At 49.4% G+C, this 27,391-nt stretch overlaps 1 protein-coding gene across 1 annotated transcript; it reads left to right on the top strand.

Annotated features, from left to right (window-relative positions):
• The first annotated feature begins 424 nt into the window (after positions 1–424).
• Positions 425–12,066, top strand: LOC120955689 (uncharacterized). Its single transcript, XM_040376776.2, has 4 exons — positions 425–1,556; positions 7,640–7,687; positions 9,511–9,975; positions 10,080–12,066. The coding sequence occupies exons 1-4, from the start codon at positions 1,266–1,268 to the stop codon at positions 10,563–10,565; spliced, it is 1,290 nt and encodes a 429-aa protein (XP_040232710.2). The 5' UTR covers positions 425–1,265; the 3' UTR covers positions 10,566–12,066.
• The last annotated feature ends 15,325 nt before the right edge of the window (positions 12,067–27,391 follow it).

Below are 27,391 nucleotides of genomic sequence, written 5' to 3'. Positions count from 1 at the left end.
GGATCTTTTTGCAAAATATTTTTTTAACTTTTATTTTTTTTATTCTTAACAGTTTTTGCTAGATCACTTTCATTATATTGGATGAAGTTTATAATTTCTGTGAATAGTATTATTTTAAATATTTAGAACATATTTCTAAAAACCGACCTTCTATCGCCAGGATTATTTATTGTTGCAGGAATGAGAAACAAAGCCCTGGTGATCTCTTTTTAACAAATTAAATTCTAATAAAAATAAATTTGTACAAATTCAAACACGGTTATAGAACCTATAGCAGTTTGCCATAAAGTATTGATGAAAAAACATAAAAAATCGAGCAGTTTTTTTTGTTCTTGCTACCGAACTCGAACAGTTCATGTTATGCTGAGAGAGGCTTGAGTGGCCCCGTGGCGGTGAGTGACTCCTACACTGCAGTGGAAAAAAGAGCCAACACGCATGAGTGCCAAGAGCGCGAGCAGCGAAAGAGCGTGAGAGTGAGTGACACTCAGGGCGCTCCGCAAGAGCTGAGGAGCTGACAACACGCCTGGAAGCGGCCGAGCCGTTCAATCTCTTTCGTGCATCGGTCGAAGCAAGTCCTACCTCGCCCTGGAGGTCCGAAGCTCCGCGTTGGAAAAGTGAAGACCCGTGCGCCCGGTTGTGTAGCTGTGCGCGAGGCACGTCGTCGTGTTGTCTTCTGGCTGCAGTAAACAGTTTTGCCAACGATTGCTGTCTTCAATCAACTTCAACTCAATGCACAATCGGTACTGCGTTTGACAAAACCACAGCTCTTGCCGAGTAACTTGAGAACAAACGGGGGAAAAAAAAAACATTCCCCGGTGTGTCTTGCGTGTGTATCAATCGTTGTTGATTGCGAGCGGTGGTTTCTTGCGAAAAGTGTGCATGTGTCCCAGTGGCAACGTTTGCCCGTTTGGTTGGTTGAATAGAAAGTGATGTGTTTGAAAATCCCGGATCCCGGTGGCCACGTGCGGCAGTGTTAAAGGTGAAAGCTCTTCTCCGCTCCGTGTGTTTGCTGCTGTTTGTGGCAGCTTGACAGCAGAAGTGATAACATTTTATTGGCACTGAATTTTGTTCTGTGTGACTTGTGCTTTAAAAAGAAATACTGCGCCCATCAGCAGCAAGTCCGTAGCGTCCTGGCCGTAGTGGGTTCTACTGTGACCGTGGTGCGGCATTGAGAAAAAACAGACCGACGCAACGTGTTTGCTGCTTCCCTCCGCGTGAGGGAGTGAAGTGTTGAGTGTTTCCAGTCCCCCAGTCTGCGCCTAGTGATGGCCGGCTCAACCATCTCGGCCACCAGCCTCACGGTCCGGGCGGGCGTACTGCTGGCGCTCGTCGGCTGCCTGCTGGCCGCACCCGACGCTGAGTCCGATCTGAGCGTCCCGGCGGCCCGTCGCTTCCACGCCAAGTTCGTGGTCGACCGGATCGAGCCGCGGCGTCCACCATCAACCGACGACCGATCAACGCCGGCGGTAGTGGTGCCGGCCGCCGGGACGACGCCGGTGCCGACACCGGCCCGGACCCGGTCGACGACGCGCTGCCGGGAGGGCTGTCTGCAAAAGGTAAGCAAAGCGACTGTGCCGATGTGCCGCCAGACCGTAAGGGTAAGGGCAAAATGGGCATTTCGGGCGATAGAATGTGCGTTGGTGTTTGGTTGCATCCCGGGTCTGTGCTCCTTTTAGAAGAAAAAGATTCGCAGTTTAGCTCGTTCGTGGCTCATAATCCTGCTCGGTCGCAGCTAAAACAACAAAATGTGGACCCAATTGGTTTCTTTGATCCAGGTCCGATCCAGACGAGCTTGAAAGCCAATAAAACAAGCACCGCGCACAATATAAATAAATGCAGCACATCCGTTCGCAAATTCTTTCTCTTCTCCCTTGATTTTTTGCCAGCAGTTTAACCTACGCGCGAAACTGCACATTAGCCTGACGAACATAAATCAAAGCCACTGATCATAAATGCCGCCGGGTGCAGTTGGGCGGATTGTTGTTGCTTTCTTTTTCTTTTGGGGCAATGTTGCTGCCGCGATTGCTGGCAAATTTATCTCAATCGGCTGCATCCGGAACACTTGCACCGTGTGCGGGGGTGGGTTTATGTTTATTTATCTAGTTGTGTATACGACGAGTGGAGAAATTGGCAGTTGGTATAACAGGAGCGAAGCAGTGGGTTTTGAGCTGATCTCTCGAGAAAGTCACGAATTGTAAAACAAGAAGTTGTAGAAATAAAAACACAAGTAAGTAGAACGGGATTTAGGAACAATTTGAAGAATTAAAGCGGATGGACGATACTGGTCATGATTATGCGTTATCAATTGCAAACGACTGATTGTTCCGATTCGTTCGCTGCAGGCGTAGCACGCAGAAGGATCGGGTCAAAGGTCTAGCTATAAACAACCGTTGATTATATATTTCATAAGAAAAAAACTTTTTCTGCTAATCTTTCTATACTATCAAACGTTGCTTCCAGTTCTCATGGATGAGAAGTGTGTTTGTCTGCGTGTGAAGAGTGTAAATTCGCTCTGTCGTGTGTGTGTGTGGTGGGGTTTTGTTGCTACACGTTGTCACACCGTATTTTTCTGTATCGCATTAAATTTTCGCATTTGTGTGCGCTCCTCAATGCGCAATTGCACTCCATCTCACTCTTGCTCTCCAGTTGTGGTATTTTTTGTTGTTGTTGTTTGCACTAAGCGTGCCGTTCTGACACGCAGCCACGTCTGGCAAGAGATGCTTCTTCGCACAGTCGTGTCGGTTTGGAAGATGGAAAATGTGTAAAATCCATCATATCCCACACCTTTCTCCCTGCTGCCTGCCGGCGTGGCAGAAGGCGTAGGTAAATGAACTTTTACTACGCACACCAGCACGCGGGGGTTTTGTTGTCGTCCTTTGTCCGGTTTGCACGTACATCGGTGCGCCATGTTGCCATCGTTGGGGATGTCACTCGAGGGGGTGGTAAGGATGAAATAGAAGCAAAAAAAAAAAAAAAATAGCCCGAAAACTCCATCGCCGTCGGTGTTGTACGTGAGGTGAATGTGCTCAGTACTATCTCTCTCACTCTAACTCTCTCTCTCTCTCTCTCTCTCTCTCGCTCCCTTCACGGAGGATGAGATGAGGTGCAGTGCAGCGTGGAAAGCTGTTGAAGCTGCTCCTCGTGGCGGGTGTCGGTGCCGTTTTCGTACGGTTCAGCTTGGCGATTCGGCGGCAATAAATGCCCAACAGTCAAAAGCCGAAGATTTTATATTGACCTTTCACTTTTTCTATCTGTCTCTCGCTCTAATTTGAGCGATTTTCCCCTGATGAGTGTCCCCGAGCCTCCTCGTGTGGTTGTTGTTGTTGGAAGTTGAAGCCGAACCCCCTTCGTACGCTGCCAAAATCAGCGAAGAACGAAATCGAGTGGCTCAAGCGAAAAAACGAAAAAAAAAGACGAACGAGTGTGCTGTGACAATAACACACACACGCACAAGGCGACAACCGAAATCTGGTGCGATACCGGCTTTCAGTGGAGCAAGTACACACATGCACACATTTGGCCACACCAGCGCTCTGTTCTAGTGCAGGTAGTTTTCTGCAGTCCACGGTGATACAACACACAGCCACGCACTTGGCGATACACGCTGTGTGGTGCGGTGCGGCGGACGTTCAGAATTCAGTGGTGCAAATACACACATGCATACACTTGGCGACACACGCTCTGCTGTGCGGTGAGATTTGTGTTCTGTGTCCAGTGGTGCAAATATACACACACACGCACTTGGCTACACACGCAGTACGGCGCGGTTGGCTTGGCAGAAGCGCATACACACATTCACGCAGTAGGCTTCACTTTCAGTCCAGTGAGGTTGGTGCTTGTGTGGTGTTTCAGCGCTTGGCGGATAAACCCCGTAAAAAATGGAGTTTTGTTTAATTTGAGGTAAGTAAAAGTGATTAAAATTATCAACCAACATCCCCCCTTCTAATTAATATCATTTTTTTCCATTTCATGTGTGTTTCACGGCGAACGGAGACAACAAAAACCTGTGGCTGTGTCGTAGTGTTGGAGCAGTGGCCCGTACAGTGCAGCGAAAAAAACCAGGAGCAACAGCGATGAGGAGCAGAAAGTGCTGTGCTGAATTTTTTTTTTTTCACTGTGCGAATGTAAAAAGTGTTTTTTTAAATTATGTGCGTTGATTTAGAATTAAGTGCAGTGATTGTTGTGCAAGTGTTGTGTTTTTTTGTATTCTATGTTGGTTCGATATTCAATAAATCGAATTACGATAGTATAATGTTGTGCACAGTATCATTTCGGAAAGAAATCCTGGCAAAAAAGGGGGAGGGGACTAATTAAACGAAGGTTCGTGCAGACCCCCGTTCGGGTTTTGCTTCGGCTTCGGGTTTGCTTCGGCTTCGGGACCCGACGGATCACTTGAATAATTTCGCCAACTCAAGTTCTTTTTCAAGCGCGTATTCAAGCGATCTCTGAGTGCTGGTGCCCGGTGGGTGCTGATCGGTCGTCGTTAACGGACCCGAATCGAATTTCATTGTCCAGGCGGGAAGCAGGACCCGGGAGGGCGGAATGTCTTATCGCGTCTCCGGCTACCTACTGGGTAAAGATTTGGGGGTGCGTACTGAATTTATTTATAATATTTTGATCCTTAACGCTGATAGCTGATGCTGCGGTTTGATTTGATGTGGGCGAAGGGAGCGAGTTAGAAATGGTGGTTGTGAAGGCAGGAGGGTGAGCGTAGGTGCGTTAGAAAAAGAGGGCAAGCGCTTAGATAAGCTGTGGTCGGAAAAGTAAGGGGGCATCCCCTTGCAGAATGGTTCAAAGTAAGGTAGAATAAAGGGAAAGACGTGCGTGAGTAGAAAGATTGAACGAACCAAACCAGTTGAAAGCGGCAACGTTACATTCTGTACTCTAAACATGAAAACGCTCATTGAAAGAAGTATATGATGATAATTTCAAACCAAATGTTTTAGGGAGTGTCTTGAAGAGCATTGGGGCCGTTAGTCAATGTTATGGAGCAGCTAGATGCTAAGAAGCAGCTAAGAAGCAGGCCTGGGATGGTCACTCGAATCAAAGCTTCAACTTCAATTTCAAGTTTCAGTAAGGACGGTGCGTTCGTTTCACTTTCATGTGCATATATAATTTTATGTATATAAATAAACATATATATATATTTAGGCACCAAAACTAAATCCAGCATTGGACCAAGCATTGTATCCTGTTGCGAAACGTCATCGTCCTTTTGTGATGCGTGAGCCTTTCTCCATGCTCGAGCTCGATGAATCGCGGAGATACACACAGAGGGACAGGCAAGCCTTCACCATCAATTGCATTATTGAAACATCAACCAACAAGCGGGTCCCGAGTAGTGTTCGCGGATTGTGGCACTTTTCTCCTTGTTTGTGCCCACCAGCAGCGTTGGTGCGACTAAAGTGGGCAAAGTTTTATCAATAGTTGCTCGATAGTCCGATACACCCATCCCCAAAACACACACACATACACGTACAGAGTGAAACATCCTTCCTGCCATCACGCCATTCCCCTGCTAGGTACGGAAATGGATAAATTCGAAAAATCATCAGACATGCAAATCGTGTGTGGGGGGCCGCACTGACGCTGACGCGCACGGATTTTCACATCTCCTCGGCGGGGGGGGGGGGGGGGGGGGGGGGAAATGCAGTCATCCAGGCGAACGGGGCGGCGATGTTCCGATCCGGTACTTGACGCGCGATATCCCGCAATACCACCGGTAACCGAACCGAGTAAGTGGCAATTGCGCAAATTCGGGATAGGCGCGTTGTTTGACTTAGACGAAAAACTGTCCCAAAAACCTCGCTCTGCTCCTTCCCAGTGCATGCCCAGCCAGGCCACAGCATGTCCGTGCGGTGTATGCTGGCCGGAGCGCGGTGTGATGCGCTTCCGCTTCACCTCCGGAACATCGGCGGCGCACGGGCAGTGTGGTGTGTCGGCGATGCCTTCCAGTCGAACAATACCAATTAAACGATGGAGCATCGGTTGCATTTCGACTGGGCTCGGATTCGGGGGGTTTCGGGCATGTGTCCAAGCACGGCACCAACTGGACGTCTGGCGTTGGCTTCACCTTACCGAATAGTGGCGTTAGAGGGTGAACCCTGAACGGAAGTGCTTTTAATCGAAAAGCCACGTAATTGCAGAATTGTTGCCAGCCAGTGTACGCTGTAGGGGGAAGGAATCCAACCAAAACCATTCCCCACGGGGGAGGATCTCTGCATGTTCGGCCCGGTTACTAGACGGGATGTCTCTTGGGCTAGAGACGTCCGGCGTCGAGCCTGGGACGGTGCGCGTTCGCTCATGTGCCCACGAGGAAGACGATTGTCTTTGGTCGTCTTGGATCCGAGCAATGGGAAGAGTCACACGCACGGTGATTAAACCGTCGGCATAATTTCATTCCAAGCCATATTACCTTGGGAATAGGCCGGACTGACCGGTCGCATCGGTGGTCCGGAAATTGAACTTGTCGTTGGGATGGGCGTGCGGGATGAGTAGCGGTGACTGCGGGGGAAAAGTCCTTCCAACCTTTGCAGAAGCAGGCAACTCGAGTCACCATATTGACAATCGATTGCGTTACGATCCGTAGGTCATGTCGAAAAGGGGATGTACAGTCGCTTAATTGTATCTTCACCTGGCGCTCTGGTACGATTAATACAATCGCTGTTGCCTGCCGTGGGTTTCATTGGTTGAGGTTTTTTGTTGTCTTCGTCGGGGATGAAGTACATGGTGACAATTGTTCCTAGTTACATTCTTGGTAACTGGGTTTGATATTGAACTCATCGATATTGCTACGATTTTAGCTGCTTCAACTAACTGTCCAACAGATAATTCTTTTTCAACGATGCATTGAAGACATTTTCGACATCCACCGGTGCGAATATCTCAACACTCCCAACTCCGCTGGAGAACCAAGCAAAATAACGACAAAGCTTTCGGGAAATTGGCCGAAATCAAATGCACATAATCTTAACTCTTCTCATAGCGCGAGAAGAACACGGGAAGAAGAAAAGAAAAACTGCAATAAAACTATACCTCTCCTTCCAAAACAGCCTTGGCAAGCCTTGGCACCGACACAGAAGAGCAATGGAACTAACTGCTGAAAAAAACAATAAAATAGATCGTCCGGAAAACAGACTGTGCCGGGTTTTGAATGGTGGACATAACTTAACGGCTGGTTTGGCGCACGTCCAGCTGCTGGCAGTGCGTTCCAACACTATGCACCTCCCCCCCCCATCCCCGGGTCGTTTTATTCTGTTCCCACTCCCTTGCTTGCTTTTTCGATTCTTTCTCGAAAGTCCTTTCTGCGCGACTGATTTTGCCGTGCCGCGTTCGGAACGGGAAAGATGGGAGAGAGTTGGAAACGCGCAGGGAAGCAATTAGCTGTCATTTAGCGTGTGAAGTAGTTGAATCTTGAGCTGGAAGTTGCTGTATCATTGAGAGGGGTTTGGGGCATATACAGCCTGACCCGGAAGTTTGAAATGTGTTTCGAGTGGGGTACAATTCGGTTCTACTTCGTTTGGGCATAAAAAAGGGTTTGATATTGTCATGCTAGGAAGCTTGGTGAGGTATTTAATTTCTATCACATTGTATTAATTGAATCTTTGTCTTTCTTCTCTTTCTCCGTACCATCTTTTAGCGCTCTATAAAGGACATCCTCTGCACGCAGCAGCGCGAGTGCTCAATGGTAAGCGATAATTCCAAGACCACGGCATGGCACGTTGGACAAAACGTTAGGCATTAGCAAGGCATCTCCGTAGCAGGGAGAGGGATTTGTATTGAAGTTGTTTTGCTGACGCTCGTGATGCACAACACCGATTAGAAATGATAACTCCGGAAGTTGTTTTTGCTTAGGAATTCCTAAGCGCCCGAGCAGCATTTAAAAGCGTCCGAGCTTGGCTGTGTGCGCCTGCGGGGACACTTGTGGGTTACTTCAGTGCACGACGGATCAACACTTTCGACATCAAAGGGAAGCGCACACTTCCGAAGAGGTATGCTAAGTGCCGGCTCTAGAATTTCACCATTTCGGGCTCGGCTCCGGGCTTGGATCTGGAGCGATCCTTGAGGAAAGGGAAGCACACGGAACTGCTCCGGAAAAGCAATTAAACATGAGCAGTAGCTTTCTGAAACTTTGCTGGCAGCCCGGCCACTGAAGGGAATGAAATTTTCTCTTTTTTGTGCACACACACACTTGCCTGGAGGTACACAAAAGTCCCATCTCTGGAGCATGTGGAGCTGAAGTTAACCAAGGCTTTCCCCTTAATGTGGCGATGCGCTTGGAAAGTGTGGAAGATGTGTCGGGCAGAGCAGTAGCAGAAGCTCCAATTCCATTAGATACTCCCACCCGGCCACAGGGCTTTTAGGTGGCTGTTGTTGTTACCTTCCCGAAGGTGGTTGGGCTGGTTGAGGCCTCATTCCGGACGAGATAATGGTTTGTTGATGCAGTGTCGATGCACATTCCTTTCTCGACCCGTTGGAAAGGAGCTTGTACATTGCCATCCAGAAGTGGAGTCGAAAAGTTTGAGCCGGTTCGGGAAAGCGATCGATATTTAAAACAATCAAAACTCGATGGAGAGTCCAAGGTCCAAGGGAGGGGGAATATTTTAAACCTCTGTTTTTCTTCCGAAAGGTTCACTAGGGTCCACTCACGCAAGCAGGCAGGCAGGCGCACCTGCTCTGTCCATCGAAGGTGGCGGGTTGGAGAGATCTTCTGCGGGGAAGATGAACGGCCGACGGTGTCGAACCATCGAACCACGAAGACCCATAAACTATGTCCTGCAGCGACCCGCAGATAAAGGCTAATAAGGCGCAAAGACAAAAAGGCTCCCGAACCTCATCCCCAATCTGTGTTGAACAGGTTCCGGCGGAGGAAGCTCAGTGGAATCGCGCTTATCGCGGGTCGGAGCGGGACGCCTACCATAGACACGTGAGAAAATGTCCGCTTGATGTTGTTTTCGTTGCCGTCATTGCTGGGCTTTTTGGAACACCTTTTTCGAAGCGGAACAGACCTCTCGGGTGTTGGCGTTTTTTTTTGGGGGGAGTGAGAAGATGTAAAGGATTAGATGCTAGAGAGTGGGAATGTTGAAGGCGGACTCTATAAAACCGCTTAGGGTTTTTGGAGTGCGATGTGTGTGTTGCATTAGCGCCATTAAGATGCAAGATTTGGAGCGCTCTGCTGCTGCTGCTGCTGCTGTTGGTGCTCTATCTTAATACGAACGGTGGCTGATGTGTCTGGGATATCATTTCTAAAAGCATTACAGTGTACAGTGAAAGCGTTGGGAAGAAATTGGGGCGTAGGAGTCTGTTACGAAACCGTGCGTGCTTGTATTGAACCGAAAGACATGTTTGGGGTTTAGGCTTTTGCTTGCCTCTTTTGGCGACGACAGTGCTGCTTACGACAAACAATACATCCTCGAGATTAGCCTGCTGTTTGCCCAACTACAACCAACCCCCTCGCTCTGCGAAGTTTGTGTTCCGCAGAAGTTCTCTAACCGGTCCTTCCTTCTAGAGTGCTGGGACGTGTGCAACCGCAACCACCAGATCCGGAAGGAGAACGATCTAGCCCACCGGCTGCTGCTGAGCCTGGTGCGCCTGATACGCAACGAGTCGGTCGTGACGGCCGACATCGAGTGGACGACGCCGGAAGAGCTGGTGCAGCATCAGCCGCACCCGGTCGTACCGTCGCCGCTCGCCGCCTCCGAGAACGTGGAGCGGCTGTCGCGGATCGCCCGGGACGGCGGTGTCGTGCCCGGCGCCCGGGACGGCGTGTCGCGCATCATGCAGACGCTGGCGACCCGGCCACTGCCCGCTACGCCTAGCGACGAGCCGCAGCTGCAGCAGTACCACCAGTGTCTGGTGTCGTGGGAAATTTCGGGCGGCGGGCTGACCGGCAACCTGCTGACGGAAACGTCCAAGGTGGAGCTGTCACTGTGGCCCAACACCAAGTACCACGTGCACGTAACCTGCCGCAATAAGGTGAGTGTCGATGGCTGGTAGGGTTAAGTTCTTTCGCTGTTTGAATGTTGCAATTACCCTTGCCCGTATCTCCTGTTTCTGCTCTCTCTCTCTCTCTCGTCCAGGAAACGGATGCACTCATCCGCTCGGCCTCGCTGCTCGTCGACACGAGCGAGGCGGTGATCGTGAGTCTCCAGGGTACGACCTCGACCACCACGGAGACGGCACCGCTGGGAGGCGGCTCGATCAACTCCGCCATCCACACCATCACCTCCAATCGGGTCGACACCGACCAGGACGACCGACCGCCCTCGGTGGACGATGACGATCTGAGGATGTTTGTAGAGCAGCAGCAGCAGCAGCAGCAGCAACACCTGCGACACCACAGCTTCTGGCCGTTCGATCGTAGCGCGGGCGAGCTGGCTGGTGTCGGGAGCGGCCCAACCGGCAGCTCCAAGGAGATACTCATCCTCGGCGTGTTCGTGGCCCTGCTGGCCCTCGTGCTGGTTGCGCTCACCGTGCTCATACTGGTGCGCCGGAAGCCGGGCCCGCACGAGGACCGCGAGCTGTTGATCGAGAGCGAAGTTCTGCCCAAGATTCTGCACGTTTGATAGAGGGATGCGGAACCGAGATGCCGGCGTCGCTCGCTGCTGTAAATAGTCTATTTATGATCGCACGCACCGTTGAAGAGTTTGCGTAAGTTTGCCTCTATTCTTCTGCTCCCGCTGACTGTGTTTTAGAGCCGTGTTTTGTTGTCCTTTTACAACACTCTTTCCGAACTATCTTTCCTGCTGCCATCGCCGAATTTTGTGTGGTTCTTTATGGGACCATACCGATTTCCCGCAATATTTCTTTGTATGTAGTTTCTTCGCTAAGAAATTCGAGCGCAACTAAGTTATACTAACACAAGCCTGCAGAAGGGTGCAGAAGATAAGAGACAACGGCGTGCGATGCAAGCACGTAAGCAAAAAAAAAAAACATAAAATACTAGTCTTAGAATGTGTAAAGCTGGCACATTGCCCAGGTTCTTCTCGCTCTAGGGGAGTTTTTGTCACGGGTCTGCCAAGGTGCCGTGGCCGTCTCTCTGTTGTGTATCTGTTTGAGCTGTACTGAGTCCGTGTGTTCGAACCACCTCTGTGAATGTGGCACTTTGGTCGATATTTAAATCATGTTGAAATTGCTGGAAATTTAAACTACAACTATCAACGGGGACAGGGGTGCACAACACCGTGACATTAGCGATGAAATATATCAAACTATCGGTGGGAGAAAGAGAGAGAGCGAGAAAAAAAATGAAAAGAGCGAACGAGAACTAGATAATGAGTGGAAGGTATTAGATATAAACAAAAACAAAACAAAAAACACACACAAAACAAACAACCTTACCAATGTTCTCCTTTTACGTTTACGTTTCCCCGATCAAATGGAGACGTCCAGCAAGAAATGATAAACCAAATTACGCAGGTGTCACACATGAACCTGGGCAGCATTTTGGGTGGCAGTGTGATGCGCCATCTGGCCCTCCGGCAAGAGGGACGAAGGTGAGCACGCATCCTGTAACAGTAGATAACCAAATCAAAATAAACAATGTAACTGAAACGCGAGCTGACCGATCAGAGTTAGCCGCCAAGGCATGGAATGGAAGGCAAACAGGGTTACAGGGATGAGGTAGATTGAAGTGATATTGGTGTTCGGGTGGGTACAACGAGACAGTGGCGTTTACAGGGGCTCTCTTTTTCTTTCTGTCGCATGTGCGAGAGTGTGTTAATTGCACAAAACAAAGGGTAACAAATCGGGAGGAAATGGATAAAGGAGACCCGTTTTCGGAAGGTCCAAAACCAGTGTAACTAACTGCTAAAAAACATTAGAGTAGAACAAGAAATTAAAACAATGAGAATCTCTATGGAAATATATGGCGTGAAGCAGAGAGCGAGAGAGTGAGAAGACATGGGGGAAGAAGAGAAAGAGAACGAGGGTGAGAGAAGCAAGAGAGGTGTAATATATATATAGTAAAACAAAAAACAATGCAAACAAGTGTACATTTGTGTAAAAAGACTGACTCAAGATCATTGTAAAATAAAGCTCTTTTAAAATATATTATAACAAAGCGAACTTTCAGTCTGCTGATACGTTTTTCTGCACTTTTTTTTTTCGCTGAGACGATGATGACAGTTTGTTGATTTCTATTTTGTGTGAATATTGATCCTGCTGCAACCGTGAGAACCTCGTCGGAAGCGCAACAACGCACCTCTGGTGTTTATTGTTGCTATAAATACATATTTCACTTGCCTTTCGCAACCCCCAAATGTCTCATACTCGGGAAACTAAACGTGCGTCACTTGGTAGTGGGTGGGTGCTGTGCTGGTGGTATCCGCGACGGATCAGGTTGCGCATTCAGGATCGAAAAGCAGGGTAGTTTCGATTGGAATGTGTGCTGGTTCGAAGGCAACGAGAGAAGGCTCGCTAGTAAAAGTAAAACAAATTCTGTGCGTATGGCAGGGCTGTCCAAGCAGCCTGGGAAAAATATTGAAACATTATTTCCATCATATAACTTTTACCCAGTTTGGGTTCAGTTAACCGAATGAGCAGATTTTAACATTTTAATTTCACGAAGCCTAAAAAACAAATAAACTTTAAACACTCTGCCGTCTGGTGCTACAGCCCTGCCCAAAGTCACTGTCCGTCGCATGCACTGCCCGGGACCACATTATCTACATCTTTGTAATCGATCGATGGGTGTTCTCGCGCGTCCCCTCGTATCCCTTCACGGCTTCGCGGGTGCATCGGGAACTTGTCTTGCTGCTTACTTGCAACCTTCAGCCCATCCTCCTTTAAAATCCGCCCGATGGTAAGATATTAATATAGCGGCAAAGGCAGGAAAGATAAACAAAAAAAACCCCTTCACCAAACGATCCCAAAGAAAATCACACGCACAGCCCCCCCCCCCCGAAAAGCGACAAATATTCCCCATTTGCTGGCAGGAGTGCAGCATCAGCGGTGCGTCGTCGATTTGCTGACACTGTCGTTTGATTAAACTATGGTAAATAAATAATCACCATAACCCAGTGGGAGATACGGTCGAGCAGTACGGTCCCGGTCCCGAACGCACTCCACGGGCGGGGCGAATATTATTTGTTATTTTCCCGTCGGGTTTTCGAACGGCCCGTCGAACGTTGCTTACTGTAGCAATTTTGCGGGGCTTTTTTCTGTTGTTGTTGAGGCAGTGTTTTTCTTTCGTCGAACGGGTCCGGGGAGAGCCGTAGTTTATGGCGAACGGTTCTTGATGCTGCGCTGAACTGTTGCGCATTGTTCGGTAGTGAGTGGTGGTGAAATGCGTTTGTTTATGTTGGGATTAAGATTTATTATTTCATTTCTGTGTTACGTTTCGCTTGCGGATTTCTTTTTAAACGTTCTGTGGGAGGGAAACAGGTTGAACTGCTCTTCTCATTTACTTTTTTTTCTTCTCATGTTTGCAGTTAAAATGTGTCTTGTGTTGTTTGTTTTGTGGTATGTGCTAGTTATTCTGTGTTTTTCCCATTTTTTTAAATGATTATCTATTGTTTTCTTTAATTACGACTATTCAAATTGTATTTTACGCATTTTTTTGCTGCACTTTTATACTCGTTGTAATTCACACAAGGTTAACACATCCAGCACTTGCAGTCTCAAAACAATGTTAGGAAGACATGATTGATTGACATTGATTTTAACACAAATAACTCCTCGGTGAAACAAACTATGCATAGTTTTAATAGATAACTAGGTCCTTTTTTAAAGGACATTTTTCAACATTAATTCCTTGCTCAACTCTATATTCTTCGCAAAAGCTGCAGTACAACCCGTGCATTAGCCATGATTGACACACACACATGCACGCCCGGAGCGGATAGGGAGCGCCATTTTGAGCTCGCCGTACTTCCATTTTGGTGCAGGTTTGCAAACTTTGCCCATCGTTTCTAATTACCCTCGTGCTGTGTGCGCCCTTGCTTTGGGGAACTGTGCACAAGGGTTGCCCACATTTGCGTACCCGCAGCGTCGGCGTTGCCGATTGTTGTCGATCATTCACCGTACCCGAAAGGCTTCGGGTTTTTAGGGCCCCGCGTTTCAGTTTCATTTCCACCGCAAACCCACTGTCGAGTGGTCTGAAGCGGCCGGCCAAAGCGAGAGGACCTCTCTGGCTGGTCGCTGGCGCTCATTGGTTTCATTGGGCAGTTGGGCAAGGAGACGGAGGAAAAATACAGCGGGGGAAGGGGGGGGGGGAGGGGGGGGGAGACGAAAGAAGAAGCAGCATAGAACCACACACAAAAACAAGCAAGGTGGAAAAACAACACACAAACACAACCGGCGACAAAGGCAGACGCTGAAGAAAGCGTTGCGCAAAGGGAGCACAAGCGGTGCTACACCGCCGCCCAAGTGCGAATGCAACAAGAAATGGGGGAAAAAAAAGGGCGTACAAAAAACTGCGCGCAAAAACTAGAGCTGCATTGTGTGTGTGTGTGTGTGAGTGTTTTTTTTTTAATGCTGATTTTGTTCTGCCCTAACAAAACCAAACAATGCGTGCGTTCGTCGTCTGCCGCCGCCGTCGTTCGCTGGGCGGAAGTAGGAAAAGAAGGCTCCCGCCCTCTCCACAACTACCCTTTTCCGCCGCAAAAGGTGCTTGCTGCACTGGGCGGGAGGTTTTCGGATAAAGTCCGTTTGTTTTTGCACACACACACACACACACACACACACACACACGGCCTAAATAGGGGTTCGTCAAGTGAGTGACACCGTACACGCCCCATTATTTGCACAAAAGACCAATCCGGTATCCTTGCCTTGGCGCTTCCCCTTTCCATGTATGAGTGTGTGTGTGTGATGGCGTACAATTGTTTGAGACCTCCGGTTGCCGCCATAGTCGTACTTGTCCCAGTTCCTCCCGGAACCCGAAAAAAACCCTACCCTTTCGTTTGACAGTTGATGAAGATGCATGCGCTGCGGTGCCTTCGAGGATCCGTTTTTGCATGTGTATGTTAGTGTGTGTGTGTGTGTGCAAGGAAGAGGACAGCAGGAAGAAACTGCAGGCCTCAAAATGAAGCCCGATTTTCTCTGTTTTTTTTTTTTTAGCATACCCTGTGCCGTTTCCTTTTCCACTCGTTTGTACTATCTCTCTCTCTCTCTCGTGAGGCTTTTCCCCAGCAGAACAGGACAGGAGGGAGTGTGATGGGGTAGGAGGGCAGGTGGAAACAACCGTGTGCAGTATGCGTTTGGTGGTGGCTCCTTCGTTTTTTGTTGCTGCTGCTGCTGCTGCTGTTGTTTGATTGCATTCATGCGATGCATGCCACCCTCAAGTGCAGCTCGCACTACGATTGTGTATCCGTTTCAAGGAGTTGCATTCACTCTGACGACTGTGTGTGTGTGTGTGTGCGTGCTTGAATAGCTCTCTTATCCTTTCAACTAGTGCCCGCCATTTCCACCATTCTTCTTATTGCAGGTTGCTTATTCCCTGGTCGCAAACGCCGGAAAGAGAAAGCAAGCGAGCGGGACTGAGTGCAGTTTCTTCGGGTTTTGTTCCCCCGGAGTTTTGCAAATGAAGACGAATGCAGTTTTATTTCGGGGATGGGACCGACCGTTTGAAGGCTTTTCTGCACATGTGTGTGTGTGTGTGTGTGTGTGTGTGTGTGTGTGAGTCCGTTGCGCTCTGTTTGCGAAACTTCAGCTTCCGGAGTTTGTTTCCCCACGCGGGAGATCCTTCCCTGGAGGAGCGTGCAGACTCTTTCAGGTTGTTTTGAGCGGCCATTCTGGGTGGTTTTTTCTCCTCTTCATTTGTGTGCAACTGATGCACGAGTCGGAACTTGCTGCTAAGACACTTCCGGTGTACATGAGTGCGCGTGTGTGTGTTTTGTTTGGTTTTATCTACGCTTGTTGTAGAATCCGAATCCTTTATTCGCTCATTATTCATTAAGGTTTCATTTTTTCCCTACCGTTCGGCCATTTGGTTTTGTTTCTCTCCTCTGGCTTTCCCCCCTGGTTTGTACCCCTGCATGTGGCTCGCGCAGATCCTTCTATTTCGCTCGTTCGCTTCGCCACCGGACTGACGCGCCCGGACTAAACGCAGGTCCTGGGCAGGGCTAAGGAAGAAGTACAATATGAACAAGAGCAGAAACAAAACAAAAAAATACCCGATGCTCCGCCTATTGGATGTCCGTTTACAAAAGAACCCCCCCCCTCCTCATACACCTCCTCCCCTTCCGTTATCCTTTATGTCCTAACCGTATGGCAGGTGGCAGGGGGTGCCGTGGTTGTGTCGCATTCTTGGCGCTTAATTTGTTGCAAATGGAGCTGCGGGAATGACATCCACGACATCCACGGACGAGAGCGTCCGCCCGGGCCGGACAGCGCCTGCAAACAAGTGTCAGTGTCAAGCTGTTTGTGAAGTAAATAATTGCCTGCCTACGTTTGGAGTGGACAGTTTCTCTGTGTGTGTGTGTATGTGTTATTGCTGCTTGCTTTACGTGTTGCAACCCATGTCTACTTTTTTTAAGCCTTTTGCCATTTCTGATGAAACAATCATTACGTTTAATTAAAGTGGAATTAGCTGTAAGAAAAATAATGTACAAAAACACATCCACATAGATCTTCTTCTTCTTACTTGTGAAGCTATATTATGTTCATAACCCCTAGACGACATACTTACACACACAGATGTTGAAACAGTATCTTTTACTTGAATGGAAAAAGTTCCTCAAGATTGGATTGATAATTGGTCGGACTGAGATTTTGATACGCAAACCCGTCATGTACCAACCAGCACGGTTATCCCTTTCGCTATCCAGCATTTCTCTATTGCTCTCGCTATTATCGATACAGATTCTTCGGAACGTTTCGCATACCATGTAACTGATAAGAAATTATAATTCTAGATATACAAATAACTTAACATCATCAGAAACAAATGTAACAGCAGATCATTTTCGAAAACAAGTAAATAAAATCTTACTTATGTGTTCGTTGCACGCCGCACATTGTTGGATTAATTTAGAGCGGCTATAGAAATCGCCACCCAGCCACATCTGTAGAAAAAAAACACCAAGCAAACGACAGATACAAATAGCAACATTTCGCATGTTCCACCTTTCATCAATCCTCAACGAGATCGGTTTCGGACGGCTCGGGCGTAGTCCCCCCCCCCCTGTTTCGTGACCGTTTGCGCCCTGGCCAACGGACACATGCCCGAAGCGCAAGAGCGTCGATCACGCTGCCCGTGTGGACGCGAGATGAAGTGACGTTGAGCGAACCTCTCGGCAGGTGTATCAGGTTACCGTGCCGTACTGTACGTGCTCCGGTCTGGTCTGCGCGTGTGTTGTTCGTTTCCTCGTCTTGTGCACTTCTCGTTGAATCGTCCTCCTGCTTCCCTCCCCCCCCCCCCCCGCCACGACACGGTATGACGCCAGCGATCTCTCTGGGAGCCCGTCAGATGCGGTTGGACCTACCGGTCTGGGAAACCGATACCGATCACGACCGTTGCAGCGACCGATATCATCATGCACCGTGACGCCATTTGCTCGCCCGTTTTGTGCTCCGATTTGGGTTTGCGGGGTGAGAAGGGGGGAGCGGGGGAGGCGGGAGGTTGGGAGTTTGCTTTTCGCGAATCGGGTGGGCTCTCTTCGCCTCCTCCGGAGGGCTGTGGTTCCTTAACCTCAGGGGATCCAGAGGGAGCTATCGTTTTCTTGTGCTGTCGGCGAACGAAACTCAAAGTCGCGTGGAGATGAGTTGGGTTTTTTTTCTTCTTTCTGCTGCAACCTCCCCTCCCCCCCCCCGCCTTGCGATGCATCAACTCGTAACGAACTGAAGCCGTCCGTCTCCTCCGGCCCGCTGGACGGTGCGTCCCGTGGTTCGGTGCATAATTTGCATGGTTTTATTTGAGTCACCATCGGGCAGATTGAATTATGGTCAGGCGGGTGTCCTTTCCTCACCATCCGCCAGGCACGGACGCGTTTGCCGTACCGGTGTGGTCAATCTAATTTAAGGTTATTGTCGTATTCATTAGTTTTCATTAGCTCGCGAACACCCCGATGCGGAGAGGATTCGCCGGAGCCGAGGTTTTGGGACAATGCGGGATGCTGCGTCCCGATGCGGGCTCGAAGATGCGTGGGACGGCGCTGCAGATGCATCTTTTTTGCAGCGTACGGGCGTCTTTGGTGGACGCTGGTGGTGGGTTTAATTGAGCTGCGCTTAATTGAAAGCCATTCCCCGGGGGCCGAAACGTCGAGGTGGCAAAATCGGGTTTGGGTTTGTTTGCATTGTTTGGTGTCGATACTTTCGGAGTTGGAGTGTGCCGGTACCTCACCACACGGTAATCGAAACCGGAATTTGAAGTGCTAGGCGGATATGCTTCCATGCCAACAGCGGTGCAGATGTTGCGGATGTTGGTATCGGTGGTACGGTTCCAACTACCGACGGTAAATAGTGGAGTCACGATTGCAAATTACAAACGGATTATTTGTTGGAATTCTTGGGAGATGTAAGTAAGACATCGCAGCGATTGTGTTGCTAGAGTTCTATGATATAAATAATGTCTAGTAGCTCGATACAAATGCCTTATCTGAAAGATCCTGAAAACAACTCTTTCACCGATGTCTTGCTCATGTCGCATTAGTCCAAATTTTGAGGGTTTTTTAATGAAATATGTTAGATGTGTAATGACCACTGATTTCACAACAATTAATTGACAGAAGACTGAAGTACTGAAGGCGGAAGACCTGAAGACGGAAGAACTGAAGGCTGAAGACTTAAGGTGAAACGCTGAAGATGTTGCCTAAGCAACAATCCAAAGCAGAATGGTTCTTTATTATGACACTTCATATGATCGCACAGTTGACATTATTATGGTCATAATCAATGTCAGAGGTCAAATATGCTGGATTTTACAGATGCAAGAAAGATTTTTCTTCGATCGTATTGTAGACATTCGCGAATCTCAATCATCAAATCCTCTGTGTTATGTAAATCATAGCAGAGCTTCCTTGTGCCTAACAACTCGATATCACTTCCTGTTTGAGGCATTTTTGTGAAAAAATAACTCACCTCGCAGTGTCTGATGTCAGCCGCTGCAAGCCAAACACTCCGGATGTGCAGCAAACCTGAAAACATCCCCAAAAGTATTCGGATACGGTTCAATTCCTGAAGCTTGAAGGATATTTGGGGCTAAATGAAAGGGATACAGAGGAGACGTCCGCACCAACCGAGGAAGGCGCGGTGGGGCAATAAACTGCTCCGTGTTGGTGAAAAGGTTTGCAAATGCGAGTTCGGCAAGTGGCTGAAACTGTTTCAACTTTAAATGTCCCACCACGGTCCTTTGGCAGTGTGCGGCAACGTCCCCAGTCATTAACCTCCAGAGGATCGCGGCCCATCTCGGGCGCCGAATTACCACTTTCGGGACGTGGTCTAGCGTTGGCGCGTTGAGTTATGGTGCTTTATGGTCGGAAGTTCTTTCCGGTTGTGCAGACAGTCAACCGATTGACCTCTCAGTGTTTGGGACACACCCGCTGGCCAGGTCCGTCGCATTTTTGGCATGAACCATTGCGGACACGTTCGATGAAGTGCCCATAACCCGAAAGCTTCCGCAAATGGACAGCTTCCAACTGAAATGGAATTAATAGAACTACACACACACACACACACACTCACACATAATGAAGCCGAGCGCACTTGGAACCCGAAAGTCAAGAGCCATTCAACGTTTATCATTTCCGGCACGGATGGCCACTACTGCCGGAAAAGGTTCATGGTGCGAAGGTGCACCATCTTGCCAGGGCGTGTGAGACACATTAAACCCGCCGCTGTACTGCCCGCTCGGGGTTCGAATTGGTGCGCCTTTGGCGAGCGATAAACCGCATCGCAGCACTGTCTTGGTGTCCCAGAGCCGCAAAGCCGCACAGGAAACGGGTGCCGTTCGTCTAGAAGGGCAGCAATTTACTGCAAACCCCAAAAGGGGACGGTTTTGGGAGCAGTGTGTGCTTATTCTTGCTTTTTTTTTTTTGGTTCGTTTTATGGACGACCATTATTGGCTCGCACACCGACACATACACATACACACACACACACACACACACACACACACACATACACACACAGAGGCGCATTCGAACGCACCGATGCGCCCCTAATGAAGTCATTTCGTAATGATCGGTGCACTTTGCCGGTGCAGCAAAACCGGTGCCGTGTCCGAGTGTACCGGGAGGTCCGCGCTGGGCCCCGGTATCGTGTAATTAAATCATTATTTCAATTTTTTCGTTCGGTCGCATTCGCTTGAGCGAAGGGAGTGGAAGGTACTGGGATGGAAGGGGCCACAAAATGGCGCTACACGTTTGCAATGCAGCCTGGATGTACTGATCCCCGGGGGCAGCTGCAGCGCTCGACTAGTGCGCCCGGGCCTCTACCAACCTTTTAGCTACGGTCGGTTACGATTAGCCTGGAACGGGTCGCCCTTCTCGGCGCAACACACTCGTCTCGTCTTGTGCAAAAGAACTTGTCTTGTGGACGATTGTGGTTTAGAAGGAAAAATAATACAAATAATGGTAATGATTAAAAAAAAGCAACAGCGACAAGCAAATCGCACTGCTGCTCCTGCCCCGCGCGTAAATGGGACCGAAATAATTAAGCCCAAATGATAATCATAATTAATACGCGAGCAAAATGCAGCGCAAGGTAAATACACATTGAAGTGAAGAGGAAAAAAAAATACAGACAGATAATTGAATTAAGCTGGAGCATATAATTTACGATAACACAGCCATCACACGCAGCGCGGACGGCTGCGGGAATTGAAGCTTCGAACCCTCCCCAGCGCGACCCCTCCGCGTCGCGTGGATGGTGGGTACGAGCCCGTCTGAACGTCTGAAGGTCGGGGGCCAGCCTCTGTTACCTGTTTCGCTTGGACGGCACGTCCCAGCGAAGCCCACCCAAAAACCGCCTCGCGGCTGCAGGAAACGTCCGGGCGACGGCAGAGAAGGTGTGCGAAAGAAGGGCAGGCTGCAAGGAAGAGTATCGTTTCAGCTCGAGCTAGCGTTATCGGTAGTGCTGAAAGCTTGCCCGCAGGAGATAACCTAAGTCCCGAGTACCAGTGCACCCCTGCAAGAATGCTCTTGAGCGGGAGGGCGAGCGTTTCAATGCTGGCTAAGGATGAATGGAGCTCGTCGGGGAAGTAGTTCGTTCGTATCGTACATTTGGGAGGCAAGTTATGGCTTGACTTAATCACACACAAACACACACACACACATCGAGTGTCTGGAGGGAGAAGAAGTAACGGTGTTGAAGTCATCCTGAAGCTATGGAGTAGGTAATCTTCGTATGGAATTGGGGTTCGCGAGAGCTTGCTCCGAATGTCTGGACGCTCCGGGGGGAACGTTTGTACGCTGTTTTCGTTTAATTGATCGTTTGGAATATCATTCGCTGTGCTTTATTTTTGTTCTTATTCTCAGGTATGTACAGTGTACAGAGTGTGCCTCAGTTGGCAGGTCCAGTTTTAGGCATTCAGCTTTAAAAGGGTACATCCAGAGATATCGGGTCTCGATCAAATTATCTACCGGTGCGATTAATGCCCTAATAAAGCCGTTGTGCGTAACCGTGTGTAGGCATCCCGTCCTCGACCGTTGCAGGCGGAACAGTAAGACAAGACAATCAATTCGTTGGTAGCAATCTGCTTGCCTAGACTCTTCCCTTTTTCTCACACACACACACACACACACACACAGAAAAGCGTCACACTGGACCAGACTTCAATGTCTTTTACAACGTAGGAAAGAAAAGAAGGGGGATAAAAACATACAGCCACTTCTGACCGAACTGAACTGGCTCATAATTTTGCTGTCAATTTAGGAGCCTAAATTAGACACCTAGACGACACCCGAAACGTCACACGCCGAGCAGCAGCAAAGCGGCACACCGATGATAATGAAGACTGATGAGCTGATGATAATCGCAAACAAAATGCGCCCGGCAGACACGCTGCCTACCGTAGTGCGGTCCGTTGGTATCCGTGACTGCGAGAGCTTAGAGTGGTCGATGATTGTCACCGAAACTCATCGAGCTTGTTGTGTGTTTGTGTGCCGCGGTGGTTAAGTCGCCTTTAGTTTCTGCGCGCGCGCGGTCGTCCAGTCCAGCTCACACGAGTTCCAAATCTTCATCTTAATATGTGACATTAATCAGCACCTCGGGGGATGATGGGGCACGCTGCGGAGTGCGGAGAGTTTGCGCGAGTTTTGTTGCCGGCAACATGGCAGATTGGAAAGCGTGCGATAGTGAAGTGACAGGCCGTTCACAGCTGAGGTCTGGACGGGTTGACAAATGGGGAGACCGTACCGGACAGGAAATGGCTAGTTCGAACCCGCGCGCATTGGAGTTTGGAGCTACCTCACGGAGTTGAAACTTTTCGGCAGGTTTTGTATGAGATCATATGCCCGGCTGAACTCCCAGCAAAGTGGATCATGACGAGCGACGATCTTATGGAATGTCCCCATTGCGTAGGGTAGGGCTGAGTTTGATGTTGCTCCCTGGACGCTCCAATAAAGCAACTTCAGCTGTCGTACCAGCGACCCAGCGTCCAGATTTGCCCAGTATGAGGTGCTCTTCATGTCGTTTTGGGTACGGCTTTCCGTACCCTGTCAGCAACTGTGTTGTCGTCAGCCGGTCAGCGCGTCAAACCTTGTGTAGCGGGCGTTCAACACCTTCAAAGTGTCGCGCGGAGTGTCAACATGAAATTCAATCCTACCGCCTTCGAGGCTCGCTGGGCTCTCAATTATGTTTGTCTTGTTTATTTTTTGTCATTCGCGAGGTTAGTGAACCATCTGAACGGGTTTGCTCTCTCTCTCTCTCTCTCTCTCTCTCTCTCTCTGTTCCTTACCTTCTGCTGTCCTCCATATCCTCTTGTAGCATCTGATCCAATATACTCGTGGCGTGATTGCCGGCGGAGCGGATTATCAACATGACTTGTTAGCCACATCCTGGCATTGTCATGGGCGACGATGATGATGATCATGGCCTAGCATCAGTAGCATCATAAAGCGTAAAACCAACGGTCTACACACACAGACACACAAATCGGTTGTGGGCCGAACATGTAAATTAATTTTACCATCCCAATCCATCAACCGGGGCAGCCGGGCTACAATGTAAACGTAGCGCGGATAGCAAGCGAAGAAGCTCGCCGTAATCGAGTAAGAAACGGAAAAGAAAGACAGGAGAATCGGTGCGGCCATTAAGTCGTAAATGAGAACCCCCCCCCCCCTCCACATACGCTCCGAAGCAACCACTGATGCGCGGCGACCATCCCGCAGTCCACTCCTCGTTCCGAACATACAGCCCCGCTTTCTTCCCAGCTGACTGTTTTCACTCACTAATGTCCATCGATCAAATTCCGGCTAAAAAAAAAAAACAAATGCCGGTCGTGAGGCATTTCACCGGACAGCATGTTTTTCGATGGTTTTGGAAGCGGCAGAGAGGGGAAAAAAGTCCCCCCACCCCGGGCGCGCGTTGTCTATAAACAGGCCGTAAATTGCTACGAAACTTCATCAAATCAGAGCCCCGACAATGAAGCAAAGACTCAAAATAGACAATAAACCCGCCATCAGAGCGGCGGCGCGGTGATGGTGGTTAAACTGGAGCGTCTGTCCCAGGGCGTCAAGGATGTGTGTGTGTGTGTGTGTGTGTGTGTGTGGGAAGGGGATAGGAGAGCAAAAAGGGCAGCAGCTTGGAATAACATGCGCGGAGTGTGCTCTTTGCGGGGAGACGATTTACGATTGTTTATAATCTGCGGTTACCATTTCCAAAAAACCTGCGCTTAGTGCCGCGCGAGATAAACGAGCCGTTTGGGCAGTTTACGGCATGCCGAGGGCCCCATTGCCATTGATCCTGGCCGGCGTCGAAAGATGCGTTGGAGCGTGGAGCGTCGCCATACGACGACCTGGGGTCTCGGCGATCTTCCCCCCACGCTAGAAAGATGGGGTTGAAGAAGCGACAGGTTGAACAGGTTGGAGTGCTCTTTCTCTTTCTCTTTGTGTGTAGCTCTCTTTGAAGAGAATTCTTATATCTACGGCATCCGTCTGCATGCGTGGGGGATGAACTGCCTGTTGCTATATCTCTGTGACATGCAGCCCGGTATGAGTTACAGCTGCTTCCGAACGTGATTCCGGATGCCACGGAGGGGCTTACCTGGTGCTGGTCAAACGTTGTAGACATCACCCTCAAACGTCAGTGTCTCCGTAGTAGTCACTCTTCCCGGTTCGGCTCGAAACATACACACTGCAGCCGATCTGGGACTAAGATAACGGGGTTACGCGTTTGTGATGCCTTTTTTTGTACTTCTTCTTTCAGCTGCTCAGAGGTTATGCCGATGTCTATCAGTCGATATGGTGCGGCTGACATGATAGAGGCGGCACTTCTGGTGTGTGTGTGTGTGTTTCAGTTGGTGACAGTTGCTGGGTGTAAAATACTGCGACCAGCTTACTAGTCCACCTAGCCAATGGCGCAAGTAGTTGGAAGGGTATAAGTCCCGGCGTTGTAATTTATCGTCCCAATCAATCATTCTGATTGGCGCCTGGAAAATCGTTTTATGATACACACGCACACACACACACACACACACACACACACACACACACATAGTGGTAGTGGTAGTGCCTTTTTTGCTGATCCTCCATATGCAGTACACATACGGTTCATCTCGTACAACCCGAAACCCATCGTCTACACCTGTGTCGTTTCTCTACGATGCTCCAGGTTTGCTGAATCTGCTGGAGAGCATGAGAGAATGAGATATGTGGGAATCAAAAGAGAGCGAAAGAGGAAGCGATAGAGAGAGATATATATACATATAAAGAGCTAGAGAGGAGATGCAGGATCGAGCGAGTTGTTAATGTACTTAATACCTCTGTAAATAGCTACTCAATCAAACGTACAAATGGGGCTGGGGTCCCCGTTTCTGCCCCGTAAGTGACTTGCCGGAAGCGCTGCAGGCAGATGGCGCTGCCCGGTGCTTGGTGAAGGCGGGAACGGGGGCGATTGTTGTCTTAATTAAATGCGAAATCAGGGTACGAAATTTAATTACAACCACTTCTGCCGACGGGGTTTTTGGGCGCGCGTGAGCGTTCCAGCGCTCCGGAGGCGTCGGTTTCGGCTACAATCGGCGCCGAGTATTTGTACAGCAAAGTGGGGCACCAGCAAACAACCAGCATGACAACAATGCTGCTGGTTTAATTACGCCATTTTTTGTTTTGGCCTTCTTACGCCGTCAAGATACTGGAGAGGTGACAGTGAAGAAATTTTGAAGCTTTAGCCTACCCGTCCGTTCCCGCCGAGGACAGAAATGGTTGCAGATGGCGCTTAGGATGGCATGATTGTGCCCTCTCCCCGTCCCTACCACGATGTTGCCATTTGCCAGCCGGTTTTCGTGCGTTGAGTTTTGATCGGATAAATAATTCACCCTCGCCAATCTCGCTCTTCGATCCGGTCGCTCCATTTGGTTTTTTTTGTTGTTTTGAACCGTTTGAACCGTCCGGGCAAATCCAAGACTCCAAAGGCTCGAAAGCATTGGGACATTCGAGGCACGTCCGACGGGGAGCTGGGTGGGCGCCAGCATCGGCAGTTCGCTTCCGGTGAGCCACCTCCAGTAGCTGCGAGCAGCCTGAAAGCGAAACCTCTCCCCATCCCTGCCCCGCTGCTGCTAAAAGCACGCGGGAAAGCGGCAGATGAAAGCGGTACCGCTTGCCGAGCGAAGATAAATAAACTCGATCAGATATAATCAGAAATACAGATAAAATATAATGACATTGCAGGGAAAACAATTTGCGAGAAGTTATAACCCTGTTTTCCACCGCGCTGCGGACGGGGCTTTTGTGCCTGTGTATGTGTTACTGCGCCACGTTGGAAAAGCGCAAAACAACATCGACCAACCGGGGGCCAACACGGTCCCTTTTCGTAGGAGAGGGAGTATGTGAGGCGAGAGGAAGAGGTGGAAAAAGGGAAAGATTGTTGATATCGAAGTTTCGTGTCTGGCACTGGGGTTTTCCGCCCGTGCGACCGAGGCTAACCAAGGATGGTGGTCCGAAAAAGTGATGAGCTTCACTTCACCACGACGCTTTATCCCTGGTTTTTTTTCGGTCATGGTGGCGATCCCAGAGCGAATGGGGCAACGAGACCAAGGGTTTTTCCAATTTTCCGACAGCTGCCATGGTCGGGTCGCGCGCGATTTGAAGGCACCGGGCTGTGCTGAGGTCGAGTGCCGGGGGTATAGGTTCTTGTTGCTGACTTGACACGATTACGGGCACGGGTGGGGCCGGTCGAGAAGCCGATGATTCAGCAGCCCAGCAGAAGTTGCTCGTTTTGGGGCGGTTGCCGTGGAGCTGTATAGATTTGTGCTACGGCGTTGCAATCACTTTCTGCAGCGTCTGGTGAATTTCAGGCAAGATCTCGTGTCAGCCGGACACGATTGGGGATATGTCAATAGAGTGCAGCTGCAATCACCGACGGTATCGTTGGGTTGTACAAGTGTACAAGATGTTTTGGCTTTTTTTCCTGTCTTTACTCATAGTTTTTCTAGATGAACTTTTTGATGTCACTCCCTTTCCAAATCATAAATCATCCCTGCCACGACCTCGCCAAAAGCTGACGTGAAGCGGTTGCAAAATGCGCCAAGCACGCCGACATCTTTCAGCGAATGGCTGCGCAACGACTGCACGGAAATCCGGCTCGAAGGACCATGCGAAGGGTGGTGCACCGGGAGGGGGATTACGGACAAGATTATTAAATACAATTTTGGAATAGAATTATTTGTCTGATGTTGTTTTGGAGCATTCAGTACACTCTGCTCCCCAGCTAATGCTACGGTAAGTCGGATATTGCAATGCACTTCAAGTACCACTGCGAGTTATGAATTCCACCGTAATTGCTCTGATAAATCATCGCTACAAAGAAAAAGAAAGGCAGCGAGCTGGGAAGCTCTAGAATACCTGTCTGACCGAGCACTCGGGCAGACTTTTCGGAGGGTGGATTCATTTTGCTACAACAGTATTAATCGACCTCGGAAGCAAAAAAAAAATGGAAAGGTTCAACACACTTGCTCGTCACGACTTCTTCGTGTCCTCCTTGTCCCGTCTTGCCTTGTCTCGCGCGATGCAACTTCACGGCCCAACCAGAACGCGGCACCGGTCCATTTTCTCAGGCTTCTTCTGGATTACGATCTTGATAAGTGCGTACCGTATCTCTGGCCACTCGTCGCAGCCACAAACACAAGGGTGGAGAAGGGGGAGGAGGAGGGGGAGATATCAGAGTGCGGGTTTTAGACATCGTTCGTACCCGGCTACCACGAAGAGCGTGTTGAAGTCGCGCCATAATTTATGATACCTTTGCCCGAATGCGGCCTTTACGTATCGACATCTTCACCGATTCCGCCTCCAAAGCC

The sequence above is a fragment of the Anopheles coluzzii genome, chromosome X (genome assembly GCF_943734685.1).
Source record: "Anopheles coluzzii chromosome X, AcolN3, whole genome shotgun sequence".
Taxonomy (NCBI): Eukaryota; Metazoa; Arthropoda; class Insecta; order Diptera; family Culicidae; genus Anopheles; species Anopheles coluzzii.
Note: the sequence above shows the minus strand (reverse complement) of the source record. Positions and strands in the feature narration are given on the sequence as shown.

Coding starts and splice junctions, on each gene's coding strand:
- LOC120955689 (XM_040376776.2), top strand. CDS start 1,266: ATGGCCGGCTCAACCATCTCGGCCACCAGCCTCACGGTCCGGGCGGGC. Junction 1,557..7,639: donor GGGAGGGCTGTCTGCAAAAG/GTAAGCAAAGCG, acceptor ACCATCTTTTAG/CGCTCTATAAAGGACATCCT. Junction 9,976..10,079: donor ACGTAACCTGCCGCAATAAG/GTGAGTGTCGAT, acceptor TCTCTCGTCCAG/GAAACGGATGCACTCATCCG.